This window comes from Prinia subflava, chromosome 1 (assembly GCF_021018805.1).
Source record: "Prinia subflava isolate CZ2003 ecotype Zambia chromosome 1, Cam_Psub_1.2, whole genome shotgun sequence".
Classification (NCBI taxonomy): Eukaryota; Metazoa; Chordata; class Aves; order Passeriformes; family Cisticolidae; genus Prinia; species Prinia subflava.
In genome coordinates, this window is record NC_086247.1 from 23822781 (window position 1) to 23849927 (window position 27147).

Below are 27147 nucleotides of genomic sequence, written 5' to 3' on the forward strand. Positions count from 1 at the left end.
CTTTCTGTGGGTGTGTCTTTGCCTTTCTCTCAGCCTCTCCAGGGCTTGGGTTCAGTGTCTCAACCTCAGTGCAGCTTGGGAGGCCCCCGGACAATAATCCTGGTGTTCCTGGACTGAAAAGTGCCTGCACAGTTCCAAAAAAACCTTCTGGCCTCAGATAATGAGAGAAAAACCAGAGAAAACAGCAAGGGAAAGCTCCCCATCTGTCTGTAGAGCGGAGTATTCCAATAGCACTGCTTATCTCTATGTTTTGAATGCAGCTGTGAAAAAATTTCACCACTTCTCCTTTTCCCCCTCTGTGCTTTCAGATCTAGTTTTAAAGATGCAGAACTTATTTCTGGGCTAAATGGATGAATGGGGATACAATTCAGTATCATAAAGTCACCCCAGGACAACAAGTTAACAATCTACATGCAGTGTAATCAGAAAATAATCCAGTGTGATGTTGAAGACCTCCAATGAGGCAAGCAAAGACAACGGAGAGAGTCCAGGGTAGTGAAGGCAGTAGATACGTTCTGTTCTCTGTGAGAAGTGTGAGCATCCAGCCCAGGTGTTGTGCAATATTGTTGAAATAGAAATGTGCAGGTATATGGGGCACAGAGTCTTCATCCCCTGTCGAACACATGGACTTTTACTGCTGTTTTGCCTTTCCATAATTCAGACATGTTTTAAAATCTCAGTTATGTTTGACTCTGACTAAATTTAAGGGTGGCTTCTGGTGTATACCAGTGTGAGAGAAGAAAGAGTTATTTCATTGGAGCAGATATTTGAAGATGTTCAGGTACACATCAGACAGAGTTTTTCCATGTGATCCTCTAACAAAAGAATGTTTTGTACCCCAAAGGTGCTTCTCATTTTAGCTTCATCTTTTCCTTAAGCTGGGAGGGAGGGAGAGCACGGGAGGCAGTCCAGTGCCAAATCCTACCTAGCTGCTCTGCTCTCCTTGCTGAAGGAGCCCATTTCCTTCCACTGAGATGAAGTTGCTTTTCTGCATACCCTGCTAACGAGGCAAAGAGCTACTGGAAGCAGCGTTATACTGGCCAGGAGAGGTGATGTAATTGTCAGCAGCAGAGTCTTGGGTCAGAAGTCAACCAGGAGTAGGCTTGTAGCTAGGAGATCAAAATATTTTCTCTGCCTTTTGCAAAGGGATGTGTCCGTATTGTTCCCCCTTGCTTCTGTCTTTGTTCACTCTGGTATGTTTTATCATCTCAGTTCATGTTTGTGGGTCTTACTTTACAGCATGACAGAATTGTTTAAAATCTGTCAGACCAGGGCTGCAGAGAGGGCACGGTGCAGTGGGAGGGGCAGTGGGGCCGTGTGGCTGCCTCGCTTGCTCAGCTCCAAATGTGAGCTCATAGAACTGAGATTTGTAGAACACCAACAAGCAGATCTAGTTTATAAGTCATGCTAGAAATACATTCCTTGAGCTTGTGACTTTGAATTAGCTATTTTGTTTTTAGCTTCTAAAACTGCCAGCCTGACCAGTGGTAAAACTTCCAGTAACACAGAGGATCTGTGAAAAACAGGGCTTAATCTACATCCACAGGCTCAAAAAATCAGAACTTTTCCCTGCTAGTTTCTCAGATGTTGTACTTCATGGTGCATTGCATGTCAGGTACCCAGTTCAGTGCAGCTCACCTGAGAAATGGGCTTGACACACAAGTGACACATTTTCTTTTCTAGTCACTTATGTCTTTTAATCTGTAGTATGCTCAGTGAGATGATGAGAAAAAGTCCTCCCTTATTTGTGAGAAATTTTAGTGTAGAAAATTCTCAGAAAGTATTAAATGATGTGTTAATTGCTGTGAAGGAGGAAAAACATGACAGAGACCTTGCAGAGTCCACTGCTGAGAAGGATGGTGGTGTCCTGCACACTAGCACAGAACAGCACATTTTGTAGGGATGTGATTTGCACTGCAGCACAATGCAATGAAACTATTGGAAGTTCTGTTAGTCATCACGATGGTTGATTAGAATTATTAATGATGACTTTTCTTTCTATGCCCAGCTCCTCTGTTTACTGCCTGCTTTCAAAATTAATAAATTTGATTAAAGCAATAGAGAGAAAGCAAAAGACAAAGTAGCAGTTGTTGTAGGAGGTCACTCAGAAGCTTGAGCATTATCATACATGTGTCCTGGCTAGAGGGCTCAAGAAGATCCTGCTGCAGCTGTGCCACCCCTTTCTGGCTCCTACAGAATGCAAGAGCCTTCAGTGGCAAGAAACTGGCTTTACAGTGTAATATTGAAGCTGACAGCATTGTAACTGCTGCTGTTTTGTTGAGTATGCTCCCTGAAAAACATGCTGGCTGTGATCTCCCTTTTGCAGGAGGCTGTTTGGATGGAGCAAGGACATGTCCGTAGTGAAGCACTGACAGCGTGCACTGGATTGCAGAAGCAGGGCAGAAAACTCCACAAGCCATGTTTCCATATGTCTGAGGCTGTGAAGAAACAGCAGTTGGTGCTTGGTCACTGTGGAGGGCAGCAGAAGTAATTCCTCCCCAGAAGTGTCTCAGCAGCTACTGGGAAAAAAACCATGTTGCCATCCATGGTGAACATGGCACATGTACGGGTTTCTCCCGTTTTATAGCCAAGTTGCTTGTGTATTTATGCACCTTCTGTACTGGAGGAGGGAAGTTCTAACCATGTGCAATTATTAAACCTTAAACCTTGTTTTACTTACTGCCCACTTGAAAAGGACATCACTAAAAATCATCATAAAAGTTAACCTTTAGGCCATTAGGGATTTCTTCATTTCACTTGACTGCCAGTACAGCTTTCAGCCAGTGCAGTTTAAAACCAGCATTACTGCAGAGAGACTTATCTCCCTAACCCTCTATTGTCAGTGGGGAGAGAGGCATCTCCATGACTCATGCAACCTGTGTTAGATGAATCACCCTTGATAGAAGGGGTGATTGTGTTAGATGAATCACCTGGAGCTACTGGAGCAAAGCAGCCACCTGCCTGCTTTGCTCTGGGAAACAAGGCAGGCAGTTTAACTGAGGTGAAATGAATCCTACCTGCAGGGCCCAGTGATCAGTTGAATTGCCAGGAACACAGTACAACAGAGATGAAGAACTAGATCTTCAAAAAGAAAAGAACATATCTTCAGTTATATGTTCATTATCACATCTTACATTTTGGAAAGTGGAAAGTACATGATGAATGACATAAGGGTAAAGCCATGTAAATAAAAGAGGTGCTGTTGTTCAATTAAATAGACATTATTTACGCCTGACTGCATAGAGCATCTTGCTCAAAGGCATTTTGTATGGCTCCAATCCGCTTAGAGCCTGACACTGGAGAGTGTGTGTTTTGCTGATAAACATGAGCCCAGGAGCCAGAAAATCCAAACAAGGCAGTGAATCACTGAGCAATCACATGAAGCACCACTTTACTAGGTGCTAGTGTGGCAAGCAGGCAGCCGAACGCTGAACCAGGGACACTGGGGGGACGATACTGCAAACGGGGAGGGATGAGAGCTCCCTCCAGAAGACCATATTTAGCTGTGGTTTTGTTCCTGCTGGTTGACTGCACAGTAAAGAGAGCTGGGGATGGGTATGACACCCAGACACCACACCCCAGCTGTGACCCGATGTTTTGGAGGAAGAGCTGGTTTAGCCACTGCCATGTGTTTTTTGTGACTTATGTTTTAGCATGTCACTTCTCTCCTGGTGCAAACGTGAGTGGCAGACTCAGTGTGACCTGGACAGAACCAGCCCAAGCAAACTCAGCTCTGCGTCAATCATGTGCCACCACCCTTCCTCAAGGAGGGCACCAAGTGGGGGTTGGGGTCCTGAAGAGACCCACAACCCTGCCCACCCTCCCAGGGCTCCTCCACCCTGCCTGGGACCCCATGTCAGCCCCAACCCAGCAATGGGACCTCACTCAGACAACAAGTCCAAAACATTTTTTGATGATGCAAGACAGAAAGTGTTTTGCAAGCCAAGGTGTGTCAGAGAGCTCAGTGGTGCTGTCTTCTCATCCCAGGTTGGCTTGTTGTATAGATAAATGCTATCAGGACCTGAAAGTGAAGATCTGGCCAAAACATGGAATATTTTTGAAGTAGATTTTCTTCTATTGGCAGGGTTGTGAAGGCTTCCTTTGTGGTATGCCTGAGTGTTGATAATTATTGTTGGCTGCACTCATTGTAAGAGTCTTGGACACCACAGTGAAGAAGAAATTGCTTTTGGAGCAAAATACCTTTTTCTGGATCTCCCTCCAACAGTTCTGAAGATCAGAACAAGATCATTGTTCTGCTGAAGTTTCTAACCTTTGGTTTGCTGATGCAGCAGTTGCCTATTTTTAATTACCATCTTCACTTAATGGTGTAAAATCAAGATATAAAATTCTGTGAATCCTGCATTTGCAAAGGACACAGTGGCTCCTGAACTTGATTGCATGGAGGTCTGTGGCATACTATAAAGATCCCAGCTGCAAAAAATCTTCTGTGCTACTGCCATTCATCTAAAGGTTTTTTTGGCTCAGTATTTGAAGAACATTTATGGCTAGCTCACATCCTACTATTATTAGGTTATTATGATTTTTTAAAAATGTGCATTGAAAAGGACATGTATTTATGTAATAGCTGACTTAATCCCATTCCCTGAACAATTATTGGCAGAATTCATTAACGTCATTGAGAGCAAGGCTGGGAAATAAGCAGTCCTTTTGCTGAGTAACTCTCACTGAAATAATCCAGTTTTGCCATTTACTCTCTATTATTGCTCATTTTTCTCCCCTCAAAGCTGACAGTTGTTTTAATTTCTTTTCAGTTAACTAGACTAAAAGGTAACTTGTATTTTATTATGGACTGAACAACATTGCTTCCCCTGGCTACTCATTTCTCATTTTGTGCTGAGTCTTCCACTGTGCTGGCTTAATGCATTAATGGGGAAAATACCTTTGGACCCTGGTTATAGTCAACAAAGCTCTGCAGTGCACAGATATAGAGCACATGTTCCTTTTGGTCCACCAGAATCCAGATTATCTGCAAGTAATAGACTAATAAGGGGTTCTCCAATGAGTCAGCTGATTAAAGGCAATCCTATTCCCTGAGAGCTCTAATGTTGGCTTTTACAGCTAACTTGTGCACAAGGAGTGCAGATCAGGGCTTCTTCCCTATCCTTTTGCTCATCACCAGAGGGTTGTGTTCTGCTTTTAGTGCTCAGTTAAAGAATTGTAACAATGCTGCTGTGATGTGGAAGGAAAGAAGCTGGTGGAACAAATTCAGTACTCCCTGGAAGCCACTCCAGGAACAGGGTCTACCAAATCTACTCCAATGAAAAGAGCAATGGCTATTTTTTATATTGGATGCTGGCACTTTCAGGTGCTTCTGATTGTTTCCCTTAATATGAATCAATGTTTTATTTATTATTCCTTAATTTCTTGGTGTCTTTCTCTGTCCTATCCCCCTCTTAAGACTCTCAGTAATTTACCTTAGGCACATAATCCTTCCTTTCCCTACCTCATCCATCCCAGTCTCAGAGTGTTTGATCCCTTGTACTTTTTCAGTCAGTATGAAACTTCATACCAAGTCATTGGCTGTGAATTGGGATAGGCAAAGGCATAGCTGCAGACATCAGTTGGTGTAAATAATCCAAGGATCCCGTTGCTGTGGGCCCAGTGCTGCTTCATCCCACATCTATTTTTGCCTTTTGTTCTACATTTGCTCACCAAGCTGCCTGTGGCTGCCTTTGCAGTAGGAATGAATGGGGACAATGGAGCAGTTTCCCTAGGGCATGCAGTGACTGTGGGCACTCCCCGTGTGTCCAGTACCATCCAGCCCAGCACCCAAATTAATTTCTGTCCATAGCTGCTGTTGTTGGTAGGGTTGAGAATAGCCAGGGGCCTGCCAGCACTGCCAGATGTGAGAAGCAGAGCAAAATGTGAAATGCCACAATGGTCTGGAGGAGAATAAGGCAGGCAGACCTCATTCATTGCCTGTGCAGGCAACTCACTATTGGGAACAAAGTCTACTAAGTCAGGCCTTCTGAGGGAAAAGATGAAGGTGAACTCCTCTGCTGGATTGTATAGGGAGAAAGTGCACTTTCAAACACACTGCATTCAGTTTTCATTGAAAGAAATTTGAATTTTGTTTTTCCTCCCTTTTTTATTTTTTTCCTCCCTTGAATTTACCTCCTACTCCAAGATGATTTATGTCCTCTCTGTGGCCAACACTTACATCAGAAGGTTTGAGGAACTACTTTTCCCATAATATACATAAATTCAAACTGGCTAATTAAGTGTGAGCTAAAAAGCATTGCTTTTATATCCAGTGGAAATTTTCTGCCTAGTTGCTCTGGGCATCACCTGGTCTAATTGTAATTGGCTGGGGAAGGATTGCAGAGCTGCTACTCTGCAGCTGCAAAGTTTACTTCATCCTGGCTGGGGAGAATTCCTTTAAGATGTGATTAATGAAAGATGGAGTGGATAAGATGGAAGAAAAACAATGCCTCTGAATTTTGATACTGCACCAGGCAGTTACGTTCAAGCCCTCGTGTGCCTTGCGACAGCACTGGCCTTATGGTTTGTCTCTTCCCGTGCCTGTGCCTTGGGCAGGCACAGACTTGCAGAGGTGTTGACCAGCAAAGAGTGCAAAAGGGCTGAACAGACTGGGACTGCACAGTATCCATCAATCTGTGGGATTGCTTTTTGTCCCTGAGAAGGGCTCAGTTCACATATTCAGTAATCAACCTGCTGTTATCCCTTGTAAGTAAGTACCCAGAGGCTAAAAAGGCTGAACCTCTCCCCAGCTTTAAAAACAAGTAAGAAAGGTTTTCCCCCACAGATACAGTGAGTGAAGTTCCTGAGTGCTGACGGCATTCCCTGAGGAGCAACAACGCTTCATCCTGTGGATGTGTGGTGCAGAATGGGACCTGGAGAGTTAATTGTCCAGTTGGAAAATCAGAGTAGGCTCGGAAGAGACAGTACAAAGGAGAGCACATGTGCAAGTTCCCCAAGTACAAGCTCTTCATGCCATGTAGGGACAACCCTTCTGGATGGCTTTATGGAAGAGATATAGCGTACAGTTCTGGAGAGACTGTACACTACATCTTCTGTCTGCCTTGAATTTTATGAAGAGGATATGAAAGATGACATCTAGCCATTCCTAATCTAATGGTAACTACAACTAAACACAAAGGCTTTTCTGACTTGGGTTTATTTCTTCTGTCTGAACTTTCTGCTGTGATATATGTTAAACATTTGGGTGAAACATTAGAGCCTGCAGCTCTGCTGCAATCACTCTGGCCATAAATCTCTCCAGTCCTGCAGCGGACAGGTTTTGCTTTTTTACTCAGTGGTGACAAATTACAGACAACTCATACAGAGCTATGCAAACCTGAGGTGCAGAGCATAGTACTCCAACCACCCACTCACCCTCACGGTTTACAGCATATTTCAAATAAACGAGCAACTTCGGTTGAGTATGCCAACAGGAAAAGTATTTTTGCTAAGTACTGTCCATGACACAAACCTTCCTGGAGAGAGATGGAGTTACATTTTGTGCAGTAAGTATTACAAGCCCCTCTGCACACAGAGGGATGTGGCACTTTGTGCTCTTTGGGATGATCACTCAGCAGCAGAGGCCCAGAGCCTGATGTGTACGAGACAGGTGAGGTGAAGATGCAGGACCTGGGGCCAGTTTAGCTGCTGCCAAGCACTGAAATACAGGTGAGGGAAAATCAGGCATATTTTTGCTAAATTCTACCCTTGGTAGATCTGCATAATTTCCATGTACACTGATGAGCACCTATTACTTTGTGAAAAGCTCTTGGCTTTTAAAACTTGAGAATGGCTCAGGAGGTCTATGAAAATTCTCATGGAAGACACAAGAATACAATAAAGCCAAAGGGGAAACAAAGCAAGGAGATTTCAATTGCAGTGTTAACAAGAGGTGTTTTCTGCACATCAGTGTTCCCTTCAATAAAGGTAAATTGTCAGTTAAAGATTTGCTTGCTTGTAACATGGAAAAAAAATTATTTTCCCCTGTTTAAAGTGAAAGTTGTTCAGACTTTCTAGGATAAGAACTTGTCATATTAGATTCAGGGACCAGGAGATTGTAAATATAAATGTAAATATAAAATGTAACTATAAAAGAAAGCTGTAGGACCTCATTATATTTAATCCAGAGTCTGGATAATTGGGAGCTGACTACAGGGTTTATGTATACTTATATAAAAGTTGAAGTAGCCCTACCAAGTAATTCTGAAACAGTTTCTTACTCTGCCTTTGTTAATGAAGAAGTATGTTGTTACGAGTTTCAACAGGTTTGGATATTTTTCCTTCTGGCAGAATTTCTTCTGCCAATCCGCAATGAGGCTATAAAAATCTAAGGACCAGACCCTGGGTTTGTGGCATGTGCATGATATAGTGATTGTTCCTGTGCACAGCATCAGCGCTGTGGCATCGTGCAGACTTTGAGTCCTGATGCATCTTTCGACATCCAGCTGCAGTAACCCTGAATTCATAGCTGGATGCCTTTTCAAGCCCTTGGTAGTAAAATATTGAAGCAGAAATGAGAGAGAGATGATTATATACAGTTCAGGAGACTGGGTGCAGTCACTTGGAGGCTGACAGAGAATAACAGGTTTGTAAATATTGGATCTTTGAAAACAAAGAAGCAAACAAAACCCCAACAAAGCCCCTAGAATATTCCTACTTCTAAAAAATTTAAAAATAACATTCAAGTATTTTATTCCAGAAAAATATTTTGTCCAGCAGGGGGTTATATGTGTTTTGTAGACAGAGAACAGATACATAATACATTTACAGAATTTCATGCATTAAATAAACTTAAGTAATTTAAAAATCATCATTAATTTTGATAACATTTGAATTAAAAGTTGTCAGAGGCAAAATGCCATGTATTATTTGTTTTTGTTCCACTTTCCCGTTTTCATCATGCAAGAACCAAAAGTGTTTATTTTACTGGCAATATTAAAACAATCACATGATTTTGAGTAAGTCTTTTGAGATTGTTTGCAAGTTTTTTTTCTCTCCTGCATGTCTGCTTCCTCCCAGCTGGGGGCTGGCTGTTGTATGGAAAGGCCAGCCACGTCACGGAAAAGCCCTGTCTCTGTTCAGATGGGCTTAATATAAACCAGGTTTGCTGAGAAAGAATTAAAGAGGCAGCCTCAAAGCAGGGGAGGATTTACTTCGGCAGAGCTGCTCAGTGTGTCACAGCCCACCGAGAGAGAGGAGCTGTGGGAGCAAAGGACGGGACTGGCTGCAGGAGCCTGGCACAAGTAAGAGTGGATTTGGACCCAGTCTTTTCCTGGAGGTGCTGGAGACCCAGGCAGCTACAGGCAGTATGGGGTAGCAAAACCAGTTTGAACTTGGAGCACAGAGTGTGACAGGGACTCTTTTGGGTTTTTTTTAATGAAGGATGACAATTTGTTAGAGGCTAAGTTGTAAAATATTTGTGTTTGTGAGTGACTGCTTGTTGCAGAGTGTGAGTTGCTCTCTGTCGTTTGACTGAATGAGATCTGACTTTTTCATCTGGTCTTTTCAATGGGGATACTTCAAGGAAAAAGTGCATTTTAGAATTCAACCACAGTAAATATTTAATTTTCTTTGCAAAGCAGCCTTTGCTTAGTGCATGATATCTTCTTTAGATCTATTTCTTGCTGACAAACTTACTGTGACCAGGACTGCGCAAACAATCTCATTTTGCCCCAAAGTACTGTACATCACTGAGAAAATATTGTGTATGCTGTAATAAGTTCAGACAGAGCTTCTTCTATATATTTGTCCTAGGTTCTGCTGGAAATCTATTCACAGAAGTTTTCAGGCAGATTTTTATGAAGAAGACTAGCAATTTGTATGTGTTGCTTTACTGTAGTTTTTATTGTTCATCACCTATTATTGAGGTTTGAAAGTGGTTGGGTGGATTTTATGGACAATTTACTGATATGGAAGAGAGAAACATCAGATAAAGGGCAAAAAAGAAAAATGTCTAAATAATGGTCACTTTGGGAGCTGGAATGCATCAAAGTAACTTTCCTAAAAATGGTAGCTATTGGCATCGGAGAATGACATCACTCTTCTCTGCCTCCAAGCAAGGTAAAATAGAGTTTGCTGAGTAAAATGTAATTAAGAGCTATGCTTATGTAAGAAGAGTGAACTTATCTAATTAATTGTGCAGTAATGAAGTTATTGATTTAATATCTATAAATTAATGAGCCTTTTTTCCCAGTTATATCTCCTGTAGAGACTATAAATTATACCTCCTCAGAAAGCTGCTGGATTTCACTATGTCCTCCCTCTTACCAGCCAAAACCTCACTGTCTGAGGCAGAATCATTCTTTGTTTACCTGGCCACAGACAAGACCCAAATCCACCCCATCACAGCAAGACTTGCTTGCATGACTTCTTGTACCAGGGCTGTCTAAGAGTGCAGTGAATTATGCCTTATTTCTTTGCCAAGAGTTTCAGCTCTTAACTGTGACAGTGAGAGATGCTGTACACCCAGCTGCACTGGCAGTTGGAGGCAACTGAGACCAGTGTCTGTTTGTCCCCAGCCAAGCCAAAAGGAGGTGAACATTGCCTGTACCACAGGCAGTCTCTCGGCAGCAGCCGCTGTGTAGGACTGGAGTGGTGAGCACTGTCCCTTCCTTCTCCTCCTGAGAGAGGATACACAGCAATGCCTCCCTCTTTCCAGGACTGGGCTACACCTAGCACAGCCCTGAGCTAGTAAAGGCTAAACAAGATAGGATTCAGCATGTAAGGGTGGTATTATCCCTAGGAAACAGGCTCTGTTTCATTAGCTAATAACCAAAATATTTCTTTGTGCACCACCAAGTACACAAGAGTGCAGAAAGGATGATTTTTCTTTTCTCACATATTAGGTCTCTACAGAGGAGCATGATGTGGCCCCTTGAAGCTAGTAAGACAGCATTTCTAAATATTTTGTGGGTAACATTTGTGATTTCCCTATTTTTCACTAGGGGTTAAAAATGACACTCAACAACGTTACCATGCGTCGCACCCACAACAGCAGTCTGCACCAGCAGCAGCAGCGATGGAGCATCCCTGCTGATGGAAAGAACCTGCTGGTCCAGAAAGACTCCAATGAGTACAACCCGCAGAAACGATACACCATCAGCCCTGATGAATATTACAGGAGGAGCTGGTCCTCGGAGTCATCCGACTCCGTCATCTCCTCCGAGTCTGGCAGCAGCTGCTACCGGGTGGTGCTGATCGGGGAGCACGGCGTGGGGAAGTCCTCGCTGGCCAACATCTTTGCAGGGGTGCACGATAGCATTGACAGTGACTGTGAGGTGCTGGGAGGTAGGTAATTATGTCCTGGGGTGTTGGTGTTTGCTTGCAGTCAGCTCTGCCTGTAGTAACTGGCACAGAAAAAGAGAGAGGCCATTTAATATAAAGCAGAGGTAACAACCATTTGGGTCTGATCATCAAAACTGAACTCAAGCACCTCTTTTAAGAGGACAAGAAAGCAAAATAAGCTGAGTAAGATACTCTCCAACAATGACTGAAAGCCACTGAAAGAGAGCAGTTCAGATTCCCATGCTATTTCATTCCAAAATACCTGTTGGAAACTGCCTCATTCCTGAATGTGATGATGCTACACTAGAGTCTTCAGCTTTCCTGCTGGTCCAACATTCATGTCACCACTGGCATCACAGGGCTGACTTGAGCTTTCCTTGTGGGAGAGAAAACAACTGAAGGTCCTCCTGATTTACAAGAATTAAATACTTTAAAATCATATATAAAGAGAAAGCCACTTCCAAAATATTTGCTATTGGAAGTCATCTCAGCCTTTCTGTATAAACACACTGCCTTAGCACAAGCTGTATGACTTTGAGTAAAATATATAAAAATTTGAACAAAAACCTTGCTTCATGTTACTTGCACAGTATGGGCTTCTTCAGGAGGAAAAAAGATGAAGGTCCTTCAACAGAGTAGGAAAGCTCCTGTTGCCCATCGTCCAAAAGACACAAGCTGTAGGTGTCATTATTATTTTAAGGATGGTATGGAACATAATGACATGTAGGGCTCATTTTGATGTTTCCTCCTTGCAATGTTTAGGATTACAAAGTGTTCTTTAATCCCAAAGATCAGACCATGCAGAAGGCAAAGCTGTAGCACCAAGTCCTGAGCTATATTGTGTGCAAGATGTTGATGTGGCAGGGTTGTGCTGCCACAGAATTCTGCTGTGTCTCTAAGGACGTGGTCGCTGTTGCTTTCAGGGGACATGCAGTTTGCTGTTGGGTTTTATTTGTCACTATGAAGGGCTTTCTTTGTCTCTCCCATATCCCTTCTGTCTCCTGCCTATATTCCCTAGGTGTCATGGTGCCAGTGCTATTACAGAGAATTTCTGGGCTTCTCTTCCAGCCTTCAGAGGGGCATAGGCAGGACAGCTTCTTTTTGTGTGTTTAACTCTCCAGTTAGGGGAAGCTTTGCCCAGGATTTCAAAAAGCCAGTATCAGGAAGGTTGGGCTCACATTTTCATTGCTTGCTGTCTCAGATTGGCTACACAGAGATTTGTGCCTTTGGGGGGATTTGAAATTCACTGATTTAGGTGTGCTCTGCCTTCAGCAGAGCCTTTCCATTGCCTTTCCATTGTTCTACCGGCTCCTCAGCCTGGAGTATCTCTGATAAAAGTTTTTCTAGTGCTAAACAACTGAAGTAGAGTAGGATCCTTGGACAAGCCAGCAGGAAGTGCAGCTGATTTGCTTTGCACACCCCTGTCAGGCAGTTTTATTTTCCTTCATGTGAAGCTGTGTAGTTTCCTCTTTCCATTGCACCCCTAGCAGCATTTCTTGGAGCATAGCAGTGACAGATTCTCAAGGCCAGCTCTGAAGAGATAATTGGAAGTCTTGCTGTTGTTACCTCTCTCCTTTTTTAGTGTCAGCTTTGATAACAGCATGAAATTAACTAAGAACTCACTTTCAGTGTGTTCTATATTCTACAGAAGTTCCTTAGAACTGACCAAGGTGCAAATCAGTGCTGAGTATGACTATTTAGACATAGTATTTTCAAGGAGTGTGATTATGCATTTGTAGCTTCTCCATATGTAATGCAGTGCAGAAAGACTCTTCTGGATTTTGTCATCTGGTATGAAGGGAGCTTGTTCTCACACAGATGCTCGGTCACTTGAAGAAACTATTTACTTTAGCTTTACAAACTGGAACTTTAGCTTACACACTGGAAATTTTATTACATGAGAGGACAGGTTTTAGGGTAGCCAGTTCACAGAGGAGTACAGCTGCTTTTATGGAGAGGCTTTGCTACTGACTGTAAGATGAAGCTAACTCATGAACACAAGTCTTACTTATACTCTTGGGATGTCAAGGGAAACCACTCCTAGTGATTAGCTCTGTCTTTTTAGTCTTGACATTTTAAGCATGGGCTCCATTTGACTTTATTTTAAATATGTAATATTTTCAGCTTATTCTTTTGCTGGGATGTAGATCCCTATCTTTGAGGAAAGGCTCTGATTAAAATTTAGGGGAAAGTTCACTTCATTAGTGCACAGCAGAAGTCTTATGAGGCACAGATTAGACACAACCCTATCTGTGTGATTGGGACAGATCCTTTAAATGCTGCAGTACCTTAAGACTTTTTTTTTCACTGACCAGCAGTGTGAGATTAGAAATGGGTCCAAACCCCTCATTGCTCATCCCCCCAGCTGTGGGGAGAAGAAAGATTGATATTTGAAGCAGATTTTACAGCAAGGGTTGATCAAAATTCAGAGTAGCAACAGCCCCCTTAAATCTAGGCAAAATTTTGCCATATGACATTTATAATCTAGGTATGAATTTTTATGGCTGCAGTACAAAATAACTGACCTGTGCTTTTTAAATTTTTCTGCTATTTAACATCAAAGCTGATGTGGAAATTGTGGGAGACAGTGTGCAACAGAAGTCTCAGTCTCTCTCAAACTCCACAGCTGTAGTCTCACAACACCCTGTCCTCCTCACTTGGTAGGCTGTTCACTTTATCGCTCTCAGCACAGTGACTGTTCACCCGTAAATTGTCCATGCTAAAGTGAAAGCAAATATTTTCCATTACTCAGCCTCGCTGGACTCTGCTGCTCCCATGGGGCAAATGTTCAGCCTTTGGTTATTTCTTCCACTGGTTCTATTTTCTCTCTCCCACATAAGATAGAGAGACTATCAGCCAAAATAATGAACATTTTGTTTCCTGATCTTTCAGCCTCCTTCATCTATCATGGAAAGTAAGGCAACCAATAATGAACAGAGTGCAGATTCAATGCTGATGGAAATGAGGGAAGAACTGGATGTGAGCTGGCCTAAAATTTGGCTCAATAGCTCTGTGAACAAATCCTCCACATTCAACAACTTGGAATTTTGTAATGTATATGATGACACAAAATAATAATATATCACCAATCTTTCTGCTTTTCTTTCCAGAGGACACGTATGAGAGAGCTCTGATGGTGGATGGGGAAAGTGCGACTGTTATACTGCTGGACATGTGGGATAATAAGGTACTTTAATTTGTTCTAGTCAAATGCTGAAAGGAAAGTGTATATGAATAACTGCTAATGTAAAAAGTCAGTTTCCTTTGGGAAAGAAAATAGGTGTTTCCATACAGCAGAACCAGGGAAGAGATAGGGTTAACCCTTCTGTGCATCAAGGCAAGCATGCCTAATGGCTCTGCACAGTGAGCTTGAGAAGTGCAAGTCTTCATTTTTTTAATGGTAAAACAAAACATTCAAGCTTTCTTTCCAGACTGTGTTCATTCCAGTCTAAAGCCAGAACAATAAATTATCTGGGGCAAGTTTTTGCCCTCCTTTGTGGTGAAGTATTCATACCATCACCACATTGGAATTACTTGCAGTATAACTGTGATTCAAACCATACATACCCATTACAGTTTACAGCAGGAATGCGTTTGGACTCTCTAATGTTTTACTTTCTAAGTAAAATCTGCTCTGGGCATAACGATGTCTGACCATTTCCTTTGAACAGCGTGAGGGAGAATGGATTCGAGACCACTGCATGCAAGTGGGAGACGCCTACTTGATCGTCTACTCCATCACAGACCGAGCCAGCTTTGAGAAGGCCTCTGAACTCCGAATACAGCTCCGCAGGGCACGCCAGAAGGAGGATATCCCCATCATTTTGGTTGGCAACAAAAGTGACCTTGTCAGGTGCCGTGAAGTTTCAGTGGCAGGTAAGGAAATGATGAACATAAACCTGAGATAAATGTTAAAAGTCACCTAGTAGCTTTTGGACAAGCTGCAGTGCTCTGGCTGAGGGAGTACATTGTGATCAGGACTGGGCAATAAAAGAGTAATAAAATAAAAGAGGACTGGAACAGAGGGCAGAGGACTGAGAAGGGTCTGCCAGGTCCTTAAGCCTTCCTTGGTAACACTGTTGTATGTCAGATAATACCTTCTATATTTATTAAGTACCATCATAAATGGGATTTCTTCCCTTCCAGCTCCTAGTATAAGACCACTGCAATATGTGATTTCTCTGGTAGCTGGAAACCCTTTGGATTCCCGCTGCTTATTTATGCTTAACAAGTTTAGCCCCCTTTCTCCTGCTGCCAAAAATTCTCTTCTTTGTAATCAGTTTTCCCTGATGAATTAGAATTCCCTCTAAATCTTTGTTTTGCTACTCTGGGCAGGAACTGTGCAGCCTTTCAGAAGAGGTCTCCTTACTGCCTGGCTTTGGGATGCTAAATCAGCCTTCCCTTGGCTGCACACAAATGAATAACCACCAAGCCCATAAATAGGAATGGAGAGACTGCTGGGAGCGCTGCTGCTGGCTCTCAACATCTGTAGTCAGTGAAATCTCTTCTTGGAGAGTCTTCCCTAAGGCTGAGGTGGCACACCGTAATACACAGCCATGCATTAGATGTTCTTGTCTTGGCCCATCAGAAACATGGGTTCTGCTCAGCATTTTCCTCTCTCTCCAGCTGTTCTGCTCTTCTGTTTCCCAGATGAGCTAGACTTTTTTCCCTTTCTCTGTGGGTGTGTGCTGTTCCTCTGGCTCCTGTCACAGCTGCCCCAAGTGAAGAGCTTGAGCTGAGGGGTTCATAGGGAGTCCAGGGTTGCCTTCTCGTTCCTCTTTGCCCTGCTTGGAAGATCTTTAGAAAGAAGGCAGGTGAATCCATGTCACTTTAGTGGCCCTGGCAATGAATTCACAGCAAGCCAGAAGACAATAGATTGGCTTGTGTGGGAAAGACAGCTGTCAGGTTTAGCTTAGACTCAGGTAGTTGAGAATGAGAACTATGCTTTCAGATGTACCCCTAAAGCCATAGACTTTTGTTAAAGGTTATGTACACATGCCTGTTCTCACTGAAACTGCCACAGTTCCAAGGCTCTGGTTTACACCCATGGCCCATCAAGGAGGAGAGTGCCCTGCTTCCAGTGCTGTATGCCTGGAGAGTGCCAGCATCACCCTTCAGTGCAGCTTGAGGGAGTCTTCATCCAAGATGGCCAGGTGCATTGAGGCACTGCTGACCCCCAGCCGTCAGTGTCTCTGCTCAAGTCCATCATTCTGTGCTACCTTCAAAGCCAGCAGCACGGGCTGGGCTTTACTGGGAGGGGATTTACCTCCCCATGCCCCCCCCCCCCACTTCCTCTGGGAAGCAGCTGTGACACGGGGCAGATGGATCATGGGCTAGCAGGGAGCATCAAGTGATTAAAGACTTATCTGTGCCTATATCAGGCTTGAGGAATTCCCTGGTGGCTCTGACTCCCCCACACGTGGCAGCTTGTCCCCGCTCCCCCCACTCCCTGGGCCTTGTGACCCCATGTCACACTTGTGATTTTGCAGAGGGGCGAGCCTGTGCCGTCGTGTTTGACTGCAAGTTCATTGAGACCTCGGCAGCCGTGCAGCACAACGTGAAGGAGCTCTTCGAGGGCATCGTGCGGCAGGTCCGGCTCCGGAGGGACAGCAAGGAGAAGAACGAGAAGCGACTGGCACTGCAGAAACGGAGGGAGAGCATCCCCAAGAAAGCCCGGCGGTTTTGGGGCAAAATAGTTGCCAAGAACAACAAGAACATGGCCTTCAAACTCAAGTCCAAGTCCTGCCATGACCTATCAGTACTTTAAGAACACTGGACTCTGCCAGAGCTTGTGGCATTTTGTGGACATTATCTAACTTTGTCATAGGACAATCAATCAATCTATATTAGATTGGGCTATCAGTGACTTAGGTTCACAGCTGTGATGATATGTGCTGGCATAAGAACAGCACAGTGCATGCAAATATCTCTTCCTTTTTTTTTTTTTTTTTTTTTTTCCTTTGTCAGTAATTTTAAAAGGAAAGTATAGACCAGAATGACCCTAAGTTATGCTGGGAACTGTTCTGGAATACACCTGCTCTTTCTCCTCTCACCTTTGGATAATAGTGTAAGAACCTCAAATGCCGTAACTTGGGAAGTGAATACTACTGTCTTTACTCTTTCTCCTTGTTATTAATATTTCTTTTGCAAAACTGTGTAAAGAATTGAGGAACTGACTGGAGATTGGTCCCTTGTCAGTTGACTGGTCAGGCTTGAGCACCCACAGCTGAAAGAAAATGTATTTTTGTAGATTAACCACAAAGACACCTATTCAGTATTTTTTTTTATTTCGAGGATTAGTTTCAGTGAGCTTACACATCTCTTACTTTGGAAATATTTAAAGAAAAATTCCTATAATCAAACAAATTTTCCTCTCATACTTTTGTATTATGGGGCTGTTTAAAAATCATAGTAAAATTAAAATTAAAGTGCAAGTTGTATCAACGTGCATCAAGTGCAGGATGCCAAACCTTTAAAAATCACCTGAGCTTTTTTATGCCACCACATGGACTTCTTGTATCCATCTTTGGCCTTTCTCTATGCTGGAGCTATGCTGTATTTATTGTTGTGCAAAATAACAAGCATTTTAATGTTGAGGGGAAATGTATTTATTACCAATTTTCTTAAGATAATAATGTTAATTTTATTACTGTTTTCTATCTATTATCTTTTTTTCAGATATGCAAATTTTTACTTACATGACTTGTAATAAAATAAATAAAATATATGACTGCCTTTGAGCCTCAGTAGAAAATCCCTAAGAAAGTTTTCAAGTAGACAAAACATTGTGCATGCTGGGCGAGTTTGCTGCTTGAGAAGTCTCTGAACACAGGCTGCATAGCAAGCCAGGATCTCAAGGTAGGAAGAACCGGGAGCCTCAAAGACTAGTGCACAATATCCTTCACATAAAAATGGGGTTGTGGTGACTGAGTTAAAAATAAATCACTCCTAGAAAAGGTGTTTGGCCTTTAGAAACACTTTCGAAATGTAGATGAGTACTGTTACCCCAATTTGGGAGGTGAAGAGAAGTGAAATGATACATTCAAGGATAGAAAGCGGGGAGCTGGCATGGTGTGCCCCAATCCTCACTTACTGTTGGGCATACTTGTGCTATTTTCCTCTTGGCTAGCTTGGTCAGAGGTACAGCCATTACATTTTTGGCCACGTGACTCAGAAAAGCCAAATCTCCAGCCTGGTAACTCATCTTCCCAGATGATGAAGGCAAAAACATGCAATAGTAATAAGGTGAAAATAAGTCCCCATTTTGGACTGCACAGTTTTCATGTACTGAAGGCTCTGGACAGGAATGAGCATGCTGAGTGTTTGCCCACAATTTCCTCTGGTGAGAAGATGACTTCTAGCAGCTCTCTAAGGGTAAAACAACCCATTGTAGAATGAGTCAATGCTTGTATGGTATTAAGATTTCCCTGGAAGGAAAATTTTGATCTAGAATGAAGTGTTGACAAGAACAAAGAAACCTCTTGAAACAAGCACAGGCAAGCTCCATGTTGCTGGATTTTGGATGAGCGCTTTTGAGCTGTCAGTGTACAGTGTAAGCTAAGGTCAACCCAGAGCAATCTAGAGAATTTAGATTTCAGAACCTTTCCCCCATTTAAAAATGAAAACAAAATTGCACAAATTAGTTTTTAAGATTATATTTATGAACTGAAAGTATAGCTGTATGCAACCAGCACATTTCCTTAGTCTATTCTATATCTGTGTAGCTGCACATCTAAACCAAGTAGATTTTGAAGAAATGCAAAATGTCCATGTTGATCATACAGCCCTTAGGAGTAAAAGCCATCCACATTCCTAACATCATTATGATATCAGTATACACAGATGGTATGATAAAAATTTGGAATTGCCCAGTAAGTTTTATATCTTCACTCATCTCCTTCCATCCTTCCAGAATAACAGAATTTCTTTCTAAAACATGATTTTTCCAAGAAAAAAACAGTGAGGTGAGCCCATTCCCCCAGGATGTCACAAAATGCCACAAAGAGCTGTGCAGTGGGCATGGCATGTCACCTAACTTTTCCTGTTCATAGCCAGCAGACATCACTGCAGTTCTATCTTCTGGGGCTGCTGCTAGTCTCTGAACAGCACAACACTGCCTTTGGACCAAAACAATTTAAATATGTCTCCACCTTTCATGTGCCTGTCAACCTCTCACTGGCCCTTTTGGTTCACCCTGCAGGATCCATGCTTACCATAATTTTTTGGACAGAGGATGGGGGAAGCTGTAGGGTGAAAATCCACAAGCAATAGCATCTCCTCCATGGAACTGTAGCTCAGACACCACCAGGCTGTGTTACTTTTGACCTGTGGATGTGGAGTGTGTTGCTAAGCATCTAAACTTCGCACATTTCAGGGCTTTTCTTGTTTTCAGCCTGGTCTAGTCTTGTCCTGTGGGTTGAATGTCCACCTGGGACTGCAGTGCCTGAGATGCACTCCTGAAGGGCACTGTGAGTTCCACCTGAAGGAACCCAAATCATATGCTCTCCTCCTAATGGCTACAGCAAGCTGGGCATGGACGAAGGGCTGGGGCTTTCCCTTGCGGCTCATGAGATTAATCTGAGTCATGGTTTTAGCTGATCATCACCAGATTACCAAATACAGCAACTCTTACTATATATAAAAGCTAGTTACCTGGAATGACTGATTAATACTAATTTACTCTGGAATGCTAATATTTCAAGTCTTTAATAGCTTAAACAGTCCCTCTGTTCACCTCAGATGTGAGTGTCCAGAACTGTGGAATGGATCAATCAGCGATTCTAATCACTGTTCTGCTCTTTATTAAGTCAGGGCTACAATGACAGATCCCAAGGTGATAATTACAGTGCTGGACCCAGAGATTTGGCAGTGGCTGTGGAATACGTGAGTCACAGCACTGAGCACACCAAGGCCAAAATGGCAAAACTCACACAGTCCAAATAAAATAAAAGAAAGTAAGTACAGGAAAAAAAAGTCTAAGAACACACAAAATGCCAATTATAGTGAAATAGCTGTTATAAAAAGCTCTCTTTGAGAAGATAGATCAGATTTGTAAGAGGAGTTACAGAGCATGTCCAGCTTTGTAATCTTTAATCGTGACAGATGAACTGTCATGAAGAAAAGTTTACTTATGCTTTGGGAGAAAATACACTTATTCATTATTATGGCACTGTGTGGATTTCCACTGTGATACAGGATTTTGGGCTTAGGACAATAATAGGTATAACTTAGTCAAATAAAAGAAAGATATTTTCAATAAAATCAATGGATGTATGGTGGATTTGACCCTCACATATACAAGACTTTCAACATCAACCCCATGAAAAGACCTGAGTTCTCTCTCTTGGACTTTTTGGCGTTCAGATACAAATGGGAGAAAGGGCTTCTTACAGCAGCACTACTGGTGAAGATAATGGGATCTATAGAGGGCAGCTGCAGAGGAAGGAAGCAGTTGAATTCTGTGTCTTTACAATCTGCTACAGCTCTTCCTTCTCCCCGGGAAGGCTTTTTAGAGAAAGCTGTGGCACACAGAGAAGAGACAATGCACTGATGAAATCCCTGGACTAATAAACAACTGATTTTCCAAAAGTGAAACCTGCAACTCGTTTCTTGCCACACCTCTGAAGACTGTAGAGCTGAATGCATCATGTAAATCATTCCTGTGTCTGTCTCACAAGCACAGGAGGTAAATGCTGGTGTGTGCTCTGGGGCTGGTCCTCCTCTGGCTCTCTTTCCTGGACTAATTAATTGCTTAGTTAGGAAGGCAAATGCTGTGGGCTGAGGTGGTGTTCAACACACTGTAAGTTTCATATTATTTAAAAGAGATCTGTCTGCCTTGCCTGCAGTCCCCACCAGTTCTGGTTTATTGTGGTAGCACAGGACAGAGAGGGCAGGACAAAACACTTTCCTTTGTGTTTTTCACTTATAGGACCCATGCAACAGTAGATTTGCAGTAGCACCCGAGACACACGTGGCATCTTGTGTTAAAATCTTGCTAAAATGTCACATTGTTGGTCATACACTGCCAGCACTTTTGAACATGGCAGACTCTGTGGGAGGTTTATAGAGTGACTTCTAATTCTCTAAATGTAACCCCCTGCAATTAAAAAAAGGGAACACCATGTTATCCTCCACACTGTGCTCCAGAAAGCTGTGGAGAAGCCTTGTTTCTGCCGTTGCTTCCAGAAGGGACCGTGGGCCAGAGGTAGGGATGCACTGCAGGGTAAGGATGGCTGCAGGGAAAAGGGTGAATGCCAGTCTATGGCATGACCAGAGAACCCATGACCTTAGTGTGAAATGTGACAGCTTCCCCACCTGCCCCCCTGGAACTGTCACCCCAAAAATCTCCCTACAGGCTGCAGCAAGCCCTGCTCCTCCCTCAGTGACCACCTCACACAGAGGCCTGCAATACTTCTGCATTTATCCTCTGTAACCACAAATGTGAGATCAGCAAGGTAATACTTTTTTTTTTTTTTTTTTTTTTTTTTTTTTTTTTTTTTTTTTTTTTTTTGCTGAAATTCAGTGTGCAAATTATTTGTGATTTTAGCAATTTTGCTGAGACAGGTTCCTTGCTGTCAGACAGTGGGGACAACACACCCACAAGAGAGCACTCAGGTCCTGTGTACTTCATTTTACAGTGCTACCTGCAATATGGTTAATAATTTGCTGGGAAAATGATTAGTGTAACAGACTTCCTCCAAGTCTTGAAATTTGTGCATGAGTCATTTTAAAATGAAATTACTTTCTAAATAGGAGTTGTTTCTGATACTCTGCATGTGTACACTCGAAAGGTGGCCCAGAGCAGACCTTTGACTGCTCTTCAGGCCAACAGGAGAAAGGCAGGTGGGAACTTTCAGTGAGAAAATTCAGACTGTCACATGGATGCTGATGTCACATCACACTGCAGGATGGCTGACTTCAGCTCCTGCATCTGTACTAACTGCATACAGGGACCAGGCTTTCTTCCCCACTTGCACTCAGTGGGTGTGGCAAGCCCGGGACACCGTGTCCCCCCCAAGATCTGGCACTGCCCTCCCGAGCGTGGTGAGCAGGGGGAGAGCAGGGGGAGCAGCAGGAAGGCACTGGGGTCATGGCCCTCCCCTGCCGGGATGAGGGGGAGCTTGGTGGCTGCTCCCCTGGAGGAGGGACCTCCAGCTCTGCTGAGCTTTGCACCCATTCTTTGATAATGTGTGTTTCACTGAATTGCTCACTGGTCTGACTTCCACTGGGCTCAAAATAGACCACAGTAATTTTGGCCACTGTTTCTGTATCCACCTGTGGCTTTCAGTAACATATGTGTATTTCTACAATCCACAGCTTTGCTCTCACATTGTTCAGGGTGTATTCCCTCTCTCCACACCTTGAATCCCTGAGCAGTGCCCAGTGGGGAGCTCTCAAGCTTTGCTGCCACAATGCCATTTTAGTTTCTTTTTAACTTTATTCTCAGTCTTCTGTGCTTTGAGGTTTTTCTCCTCCTCTTGGTGTAATCTTGTGTCATGAATGGCTGCATTTGCTCCTCCTCACCGTGCTCCATTCAGAAGTAAGCCACTGGAGCTGGAATGCTCCCTTAGCACCCATGGTAGGACTTTTGCCAGCAGTAGTACTTGGAAGTTGCCCAGCCACACCAGGATGTGTGGCACATGGACTTTGACAGAGGCAGCTCCACTGGCATCTCCGCTGGGGCTGGGATGGGGAGCCCAGCTGATGAAAACCTGGGAACAGAGGTTGCCAGTGCAGCTTGGCAAAGCAAATTGATATTAGTTCACGGACTTCAGACTGCCCCTGGATAATTATAAAAAAAGAATCTAAGGACCCAGAGAGAAGAAATGCTCTATCACCTTGGTTCTTCAGATCTGTGCTGTCTCTGAAAGAAGCAATAGAGATGCTGGTAAGAATAGGGGACCTTGTGAGCATCACTTTTTCACTCGCTTTCCCCACTAGGTTTGTAAAACTGAAATTATCTGCCATTTCATCCTCAGCCTTCTCCTTTCCACACTGAAAAGTCCAAAACCTGTTAGTATTTCCCTTAAGGCAGCTACTGCAACCACTTAACTGTGTTTGTTGCCCTTCACTGTTCTTTCTTTAATACTCTGCAAGAGAGAGAGAGAGAGAGAGAGAGAGGCTGCAGTTCATTCTGCTGTAGATGCTAAGTTTTAAAACGTGATAAAACATAATTCTCTCTCCTGTGTCAGAGAGTGATAAAACATAATTTTCTTTCCTGCTTTCAGTCCACTTTTTGACTAAGTACCATGTTTGTTGGCATGTTTGGCTGCCGCACACCACATTCAGACCACAGTAAACTGTGACTGCTCACCTGCCATCTTTCTACCCACTCAGTCTTAAGAGATCCTTCCTCACCAAAAATAGTTTTTATTTTAACTATGCTCCATTTAAATACATTGAGCATCTCTTTCATGCAATATTTTGAAAATTGCCAATTTTTAATGCACAGCTCTTGTCCTAATTATGGATTTAAATACATATGTTTGGTTACAGATTACAATTTCTATAGGCTGAGTGCAACAAGACTTTTCTTCATAAGTATTATCAGATTAAGACCTTTTTGTAGATAAGTATCTTATATGGAAACCTTAAAAGTAGTGACAAGTTGGTAAAGGCAGCTCTGTCATTCCTGACAGTGTTTGGGGTTGCATCATGCAATGAAGAGGAAGACAGCTGCCTGCAGCAAATACGCTTGCAGGTCTTTGCTCAAGCAAGTAGTCTGGCTGATGTTACTCACACTAATGACATTCTGAGGACCAGACAGTGTCCTTTTTATCAAATCAAGAAAGCATGAGGTGCCAAAAAAAGATCTGTTGTTTTGCTTGTGAGTAAGAAGTTATGACATTCTCCTGCATGAGAAGGAAACATGTCATGGTTTCACCTGGTCCTTCTGCCACTTCCTTTCATGTGTACTCTTATCTCCCATGGGTGGGGGCCTGGAAATGCTCTGTACTTTGGCACACACAGAAACAAGATTGTATTGACAATAGGCACAGACTTTTCTCTAAACAGCTCAGAACTAGAGGTATGTTGGATGAAGAAAAATGAAATTTCTGTGCAAGTATAATTTTCCATTTAGTTTGTGAAGGCAACTTCTTGAATAACTTGTGGTCCAGATTACCAAAAACCATTAAAAATAGCTACAATCCATGTGACAGCATGTAGATCTACTAGTTGACTCTCATTTTCCCTGAAAAAGTAATTTCATGAATAGAATTTGGTTGGAAAGAGATCCCTCTGATCTTAAGCAACTTCAGTGTGAAAGATGACGTCTTAATTTTAGTTGTAATCCCTTGCTTGACTTCACATCGAGTTATAGACAGTCTGCTTAACAACCATGTGTCTCTTCATGCCCTCTTCCTGCTGAGTGCAGTACTGCCTTCTTTTCTGCCATGTGTGGTTGAAAGGTGTAATTTTGAGTGCCCGTGCAGGGCTCCATGGTGCCTGCTATGTTTTGGGAGGCACGTTCCTCAGGAAGAGGTAGGTGACCTCCAGCCCTGCCATCCGCATGGGGAGCATGGTGCATTTGCTCTACATGAAGATGATAACTAACGTGGGCTCTGCCATGAGAAGGCTGAGGACTTGCAGACCTACTAGGAGGGGTCCAGACAAATCTTGTTTATGGTCCAGCTCAACATCTGAAGGCCACTACTTTAAAGTTTCTACTTGCAGTACTACCAGTGTAGTGATTGAGAATTCCTTAATTAAATTGGTAAGACAAGTTACCAGAGTGCTTCAGATCCACCAAAAGATTTAAATACTTTTCCCTGGAAAGCAAGATTTGCTGTGAGTGCCACAGGGACTGTGCAGAACATCTGCATCCCTGGTGGATGGCACCTGCTGCAGTGCTGAAGTACAAGCTATCAGTGACAACTCTGGCTTCTGGAGGGAAAATCCTTGTTCCTGGTCCACCTGTGGGTGGTTACAACACTCTGGAGTGATGTATGCTACATGGCAGAGAAAACCCTTCTGCAGAACTGCAGCCTCAGACAACGTGGAGGCTCTGCCATTGTGCAGTGATTCTGTCTATCCTTGGCAAAAGCTTTGCCAACATTTACTGCAATACAAGTAATCTGCAAACTCTTCCCTCTCTAATTAAAAAAAAATTTAGCATGATGGCAAGTGAATGCATGTAAGACATAAAGTTATACGGTGGTGTTGAGATTTTGACCTTGAAACATGAAATTAAAAATCACACTTGTCTTCAGAAGTTACGTTGTTGCCTGCATGCAATATATATTTGAAGCAGTTCCAGAAATATTTACCACATTTACAGAAATAAAATAACCTTGGTCAAATGTTTACACGTATGCCAAAATCTATGATGAATACCAGTGTGGGTATTCTACTTTAAATAAGAAAATACTGCAGTGTTTCTACTGTGCAGATCCCCAGACCTGCATGGATTTGGGCATAGCAGAAGCCTCCCAGCACAGCACCTCTGAACATCCCCTGGAAGATCCTGTAGCACCGTGGCCCTGCCTTGCCTGCTGAGGTCCTGTCCTCGTGGGCCGTGTCAGTAGCTCTAATGCAGCTCTCTCCACCACAATATTTGCTGTGTTTTGCCTGTTTTGCATCAAAAGTTATCAGTAGACCCATGAGTCCAGTGGTGCTGCCCAGCTGCCGTCAGCTGGTCTGACAACAACCCCAGCAGCTCGTTGAGGAAACTTCCCTGTCAGACCACTCAATGCCACTCTGGCAGTCACACACCCAGCACCACAGGCTGGCACCGACCCTCTCCACAGCAGGCAGCCCCTGTGACCCAGGGTGTACCCCTAACTCCCTGCACATCCCACTGTCATGCAGCCAGAGTGGATTTCCTTAGCAGCTTGATTCCAGGAGTCCCATGGCACCATCTCAGAGCTCTAATTGCTGAAAGTGATTTAATAGCAGTACAACAGCATAACAGAGCTGTTCAGAGTCAGAGGGATCCTGAACAAAGGAAACCCTGGAGTTCTATGCCCTGACAGTCTATGTGGGTGTTACTCTGGGTTCTTCCTTGCTGAGTCCTCAATTCCTGCAGGCTCTGAGTCTCCCTGACTGCCTGATCACCTGGCTGGTGCCACAGGTCCCCTGGCCTGAGCTGCTTGCATTGAATATATTCCTCAAAGCCTCAGCTAGAAGCTGACCCCTGAAGGAAAAATCACCTTCAGAGATCCCCAATGATATGAAAATATATTTCTGGAAGATCTTTGACAAAATATTAGAGTTTTTTTCAGATGGGGTAAAAATTAGTAACGAAAATTTAGAACAGGTACAGGTACTGTTATACAGGTATAATGGAATTGTGCTAGAGATATGAAGTGTTTGTATTATGTATATGAGATAAAGAACAAATATGTAAAAATAAATTAAGGACATATGAATTTATATGTTATATGAATAAAATATTTATTATTTATAATAGACAATAAAGAGATGCTATTTAAACAGGATTTATTTAAAATTTATATAGCTTTCCCTTATACTTCCTCAACAAATTGCTCCTCTTTCTGTAGGCAACCTAGAACATATCTCCATAAAAATATGGACACATAACTTCATAGCTGCAAAAAGCTAAGAAAAACAAACCTAAATCCATTAAAACTGACATTCTCTCTTAAAGAGTAGCAGGAAGTCTGCAAATGGGACATATTTGAAAGACGACTCCATAAACAGCAAAACATAAAGAACAAGAAGAAAATGAAGAAAATAAATTTGTTTCTTTCATTCTCACCAAGCTGAATTCAGCAAAAGCTTGCAGAGACATGAAGTTACCAATTCTAAGAGTAGTTAGTACTTTGTAGGAATTAACTGTAAAATTTTCATTGTAGTGGAACTATACACAGACAATATCAGCTTTTACTTTTACTTGAAATG

The 27147-nt window shown here is 42.9% G+C and overlaps 1 protein-coding gene across 1 annotated transcript; it reads left to right on the plus strand.

Annotated features, from left to right (window-relative positions):
• Positions 1-9087: 9087 nt before the first annotated feature.
• Positions 9088-18021, plus strand: GEM (GTP binding protein overexpressed in skeletal muscle). The gene is made up of 5 exons (XM_063391076.1): positions 9088-9245; positions 10947-11289; positions 14397-14473; positions 14958-15162; positions 16776-18021. The coding sequence occupies exons 2-5, from the start codon at positions 10956-10958 to the stop codon at positions 17051-17053; spliced, it is 894 nt and encodes a 297-aa protein (XP_063247146.1). The 5' UTR covers positions 9088-9245; positions 10947-10955; the 3' UTR covers positions 17054-18021.
• Positions 18022-27147: the final 9126 nt, after the last annotated feature.

Coding starts and splice junctions, on each gene's coding strand:
- GEM (XM_063391076.1), top strand. CDS start 10,956: ATGACACTCAACAACGTTACCATGCGTCGCACCCACAACAGCAGTCTG. Junction 11,290..14,396: donor TGACTGTGAGGTGCTGGGAG/GTAGGTAATTAT, acceptor TTTTCTTTCCAG/AGGACACGTATGAGAGAGCT. Junction 15,163..16,775: donor CCGTGAAGTTTCAGTGGCAG/GTAAGGAAATGA, acceptor GTGATTTTGCAG/AGGGGCGAGCCTGTGCCGTC.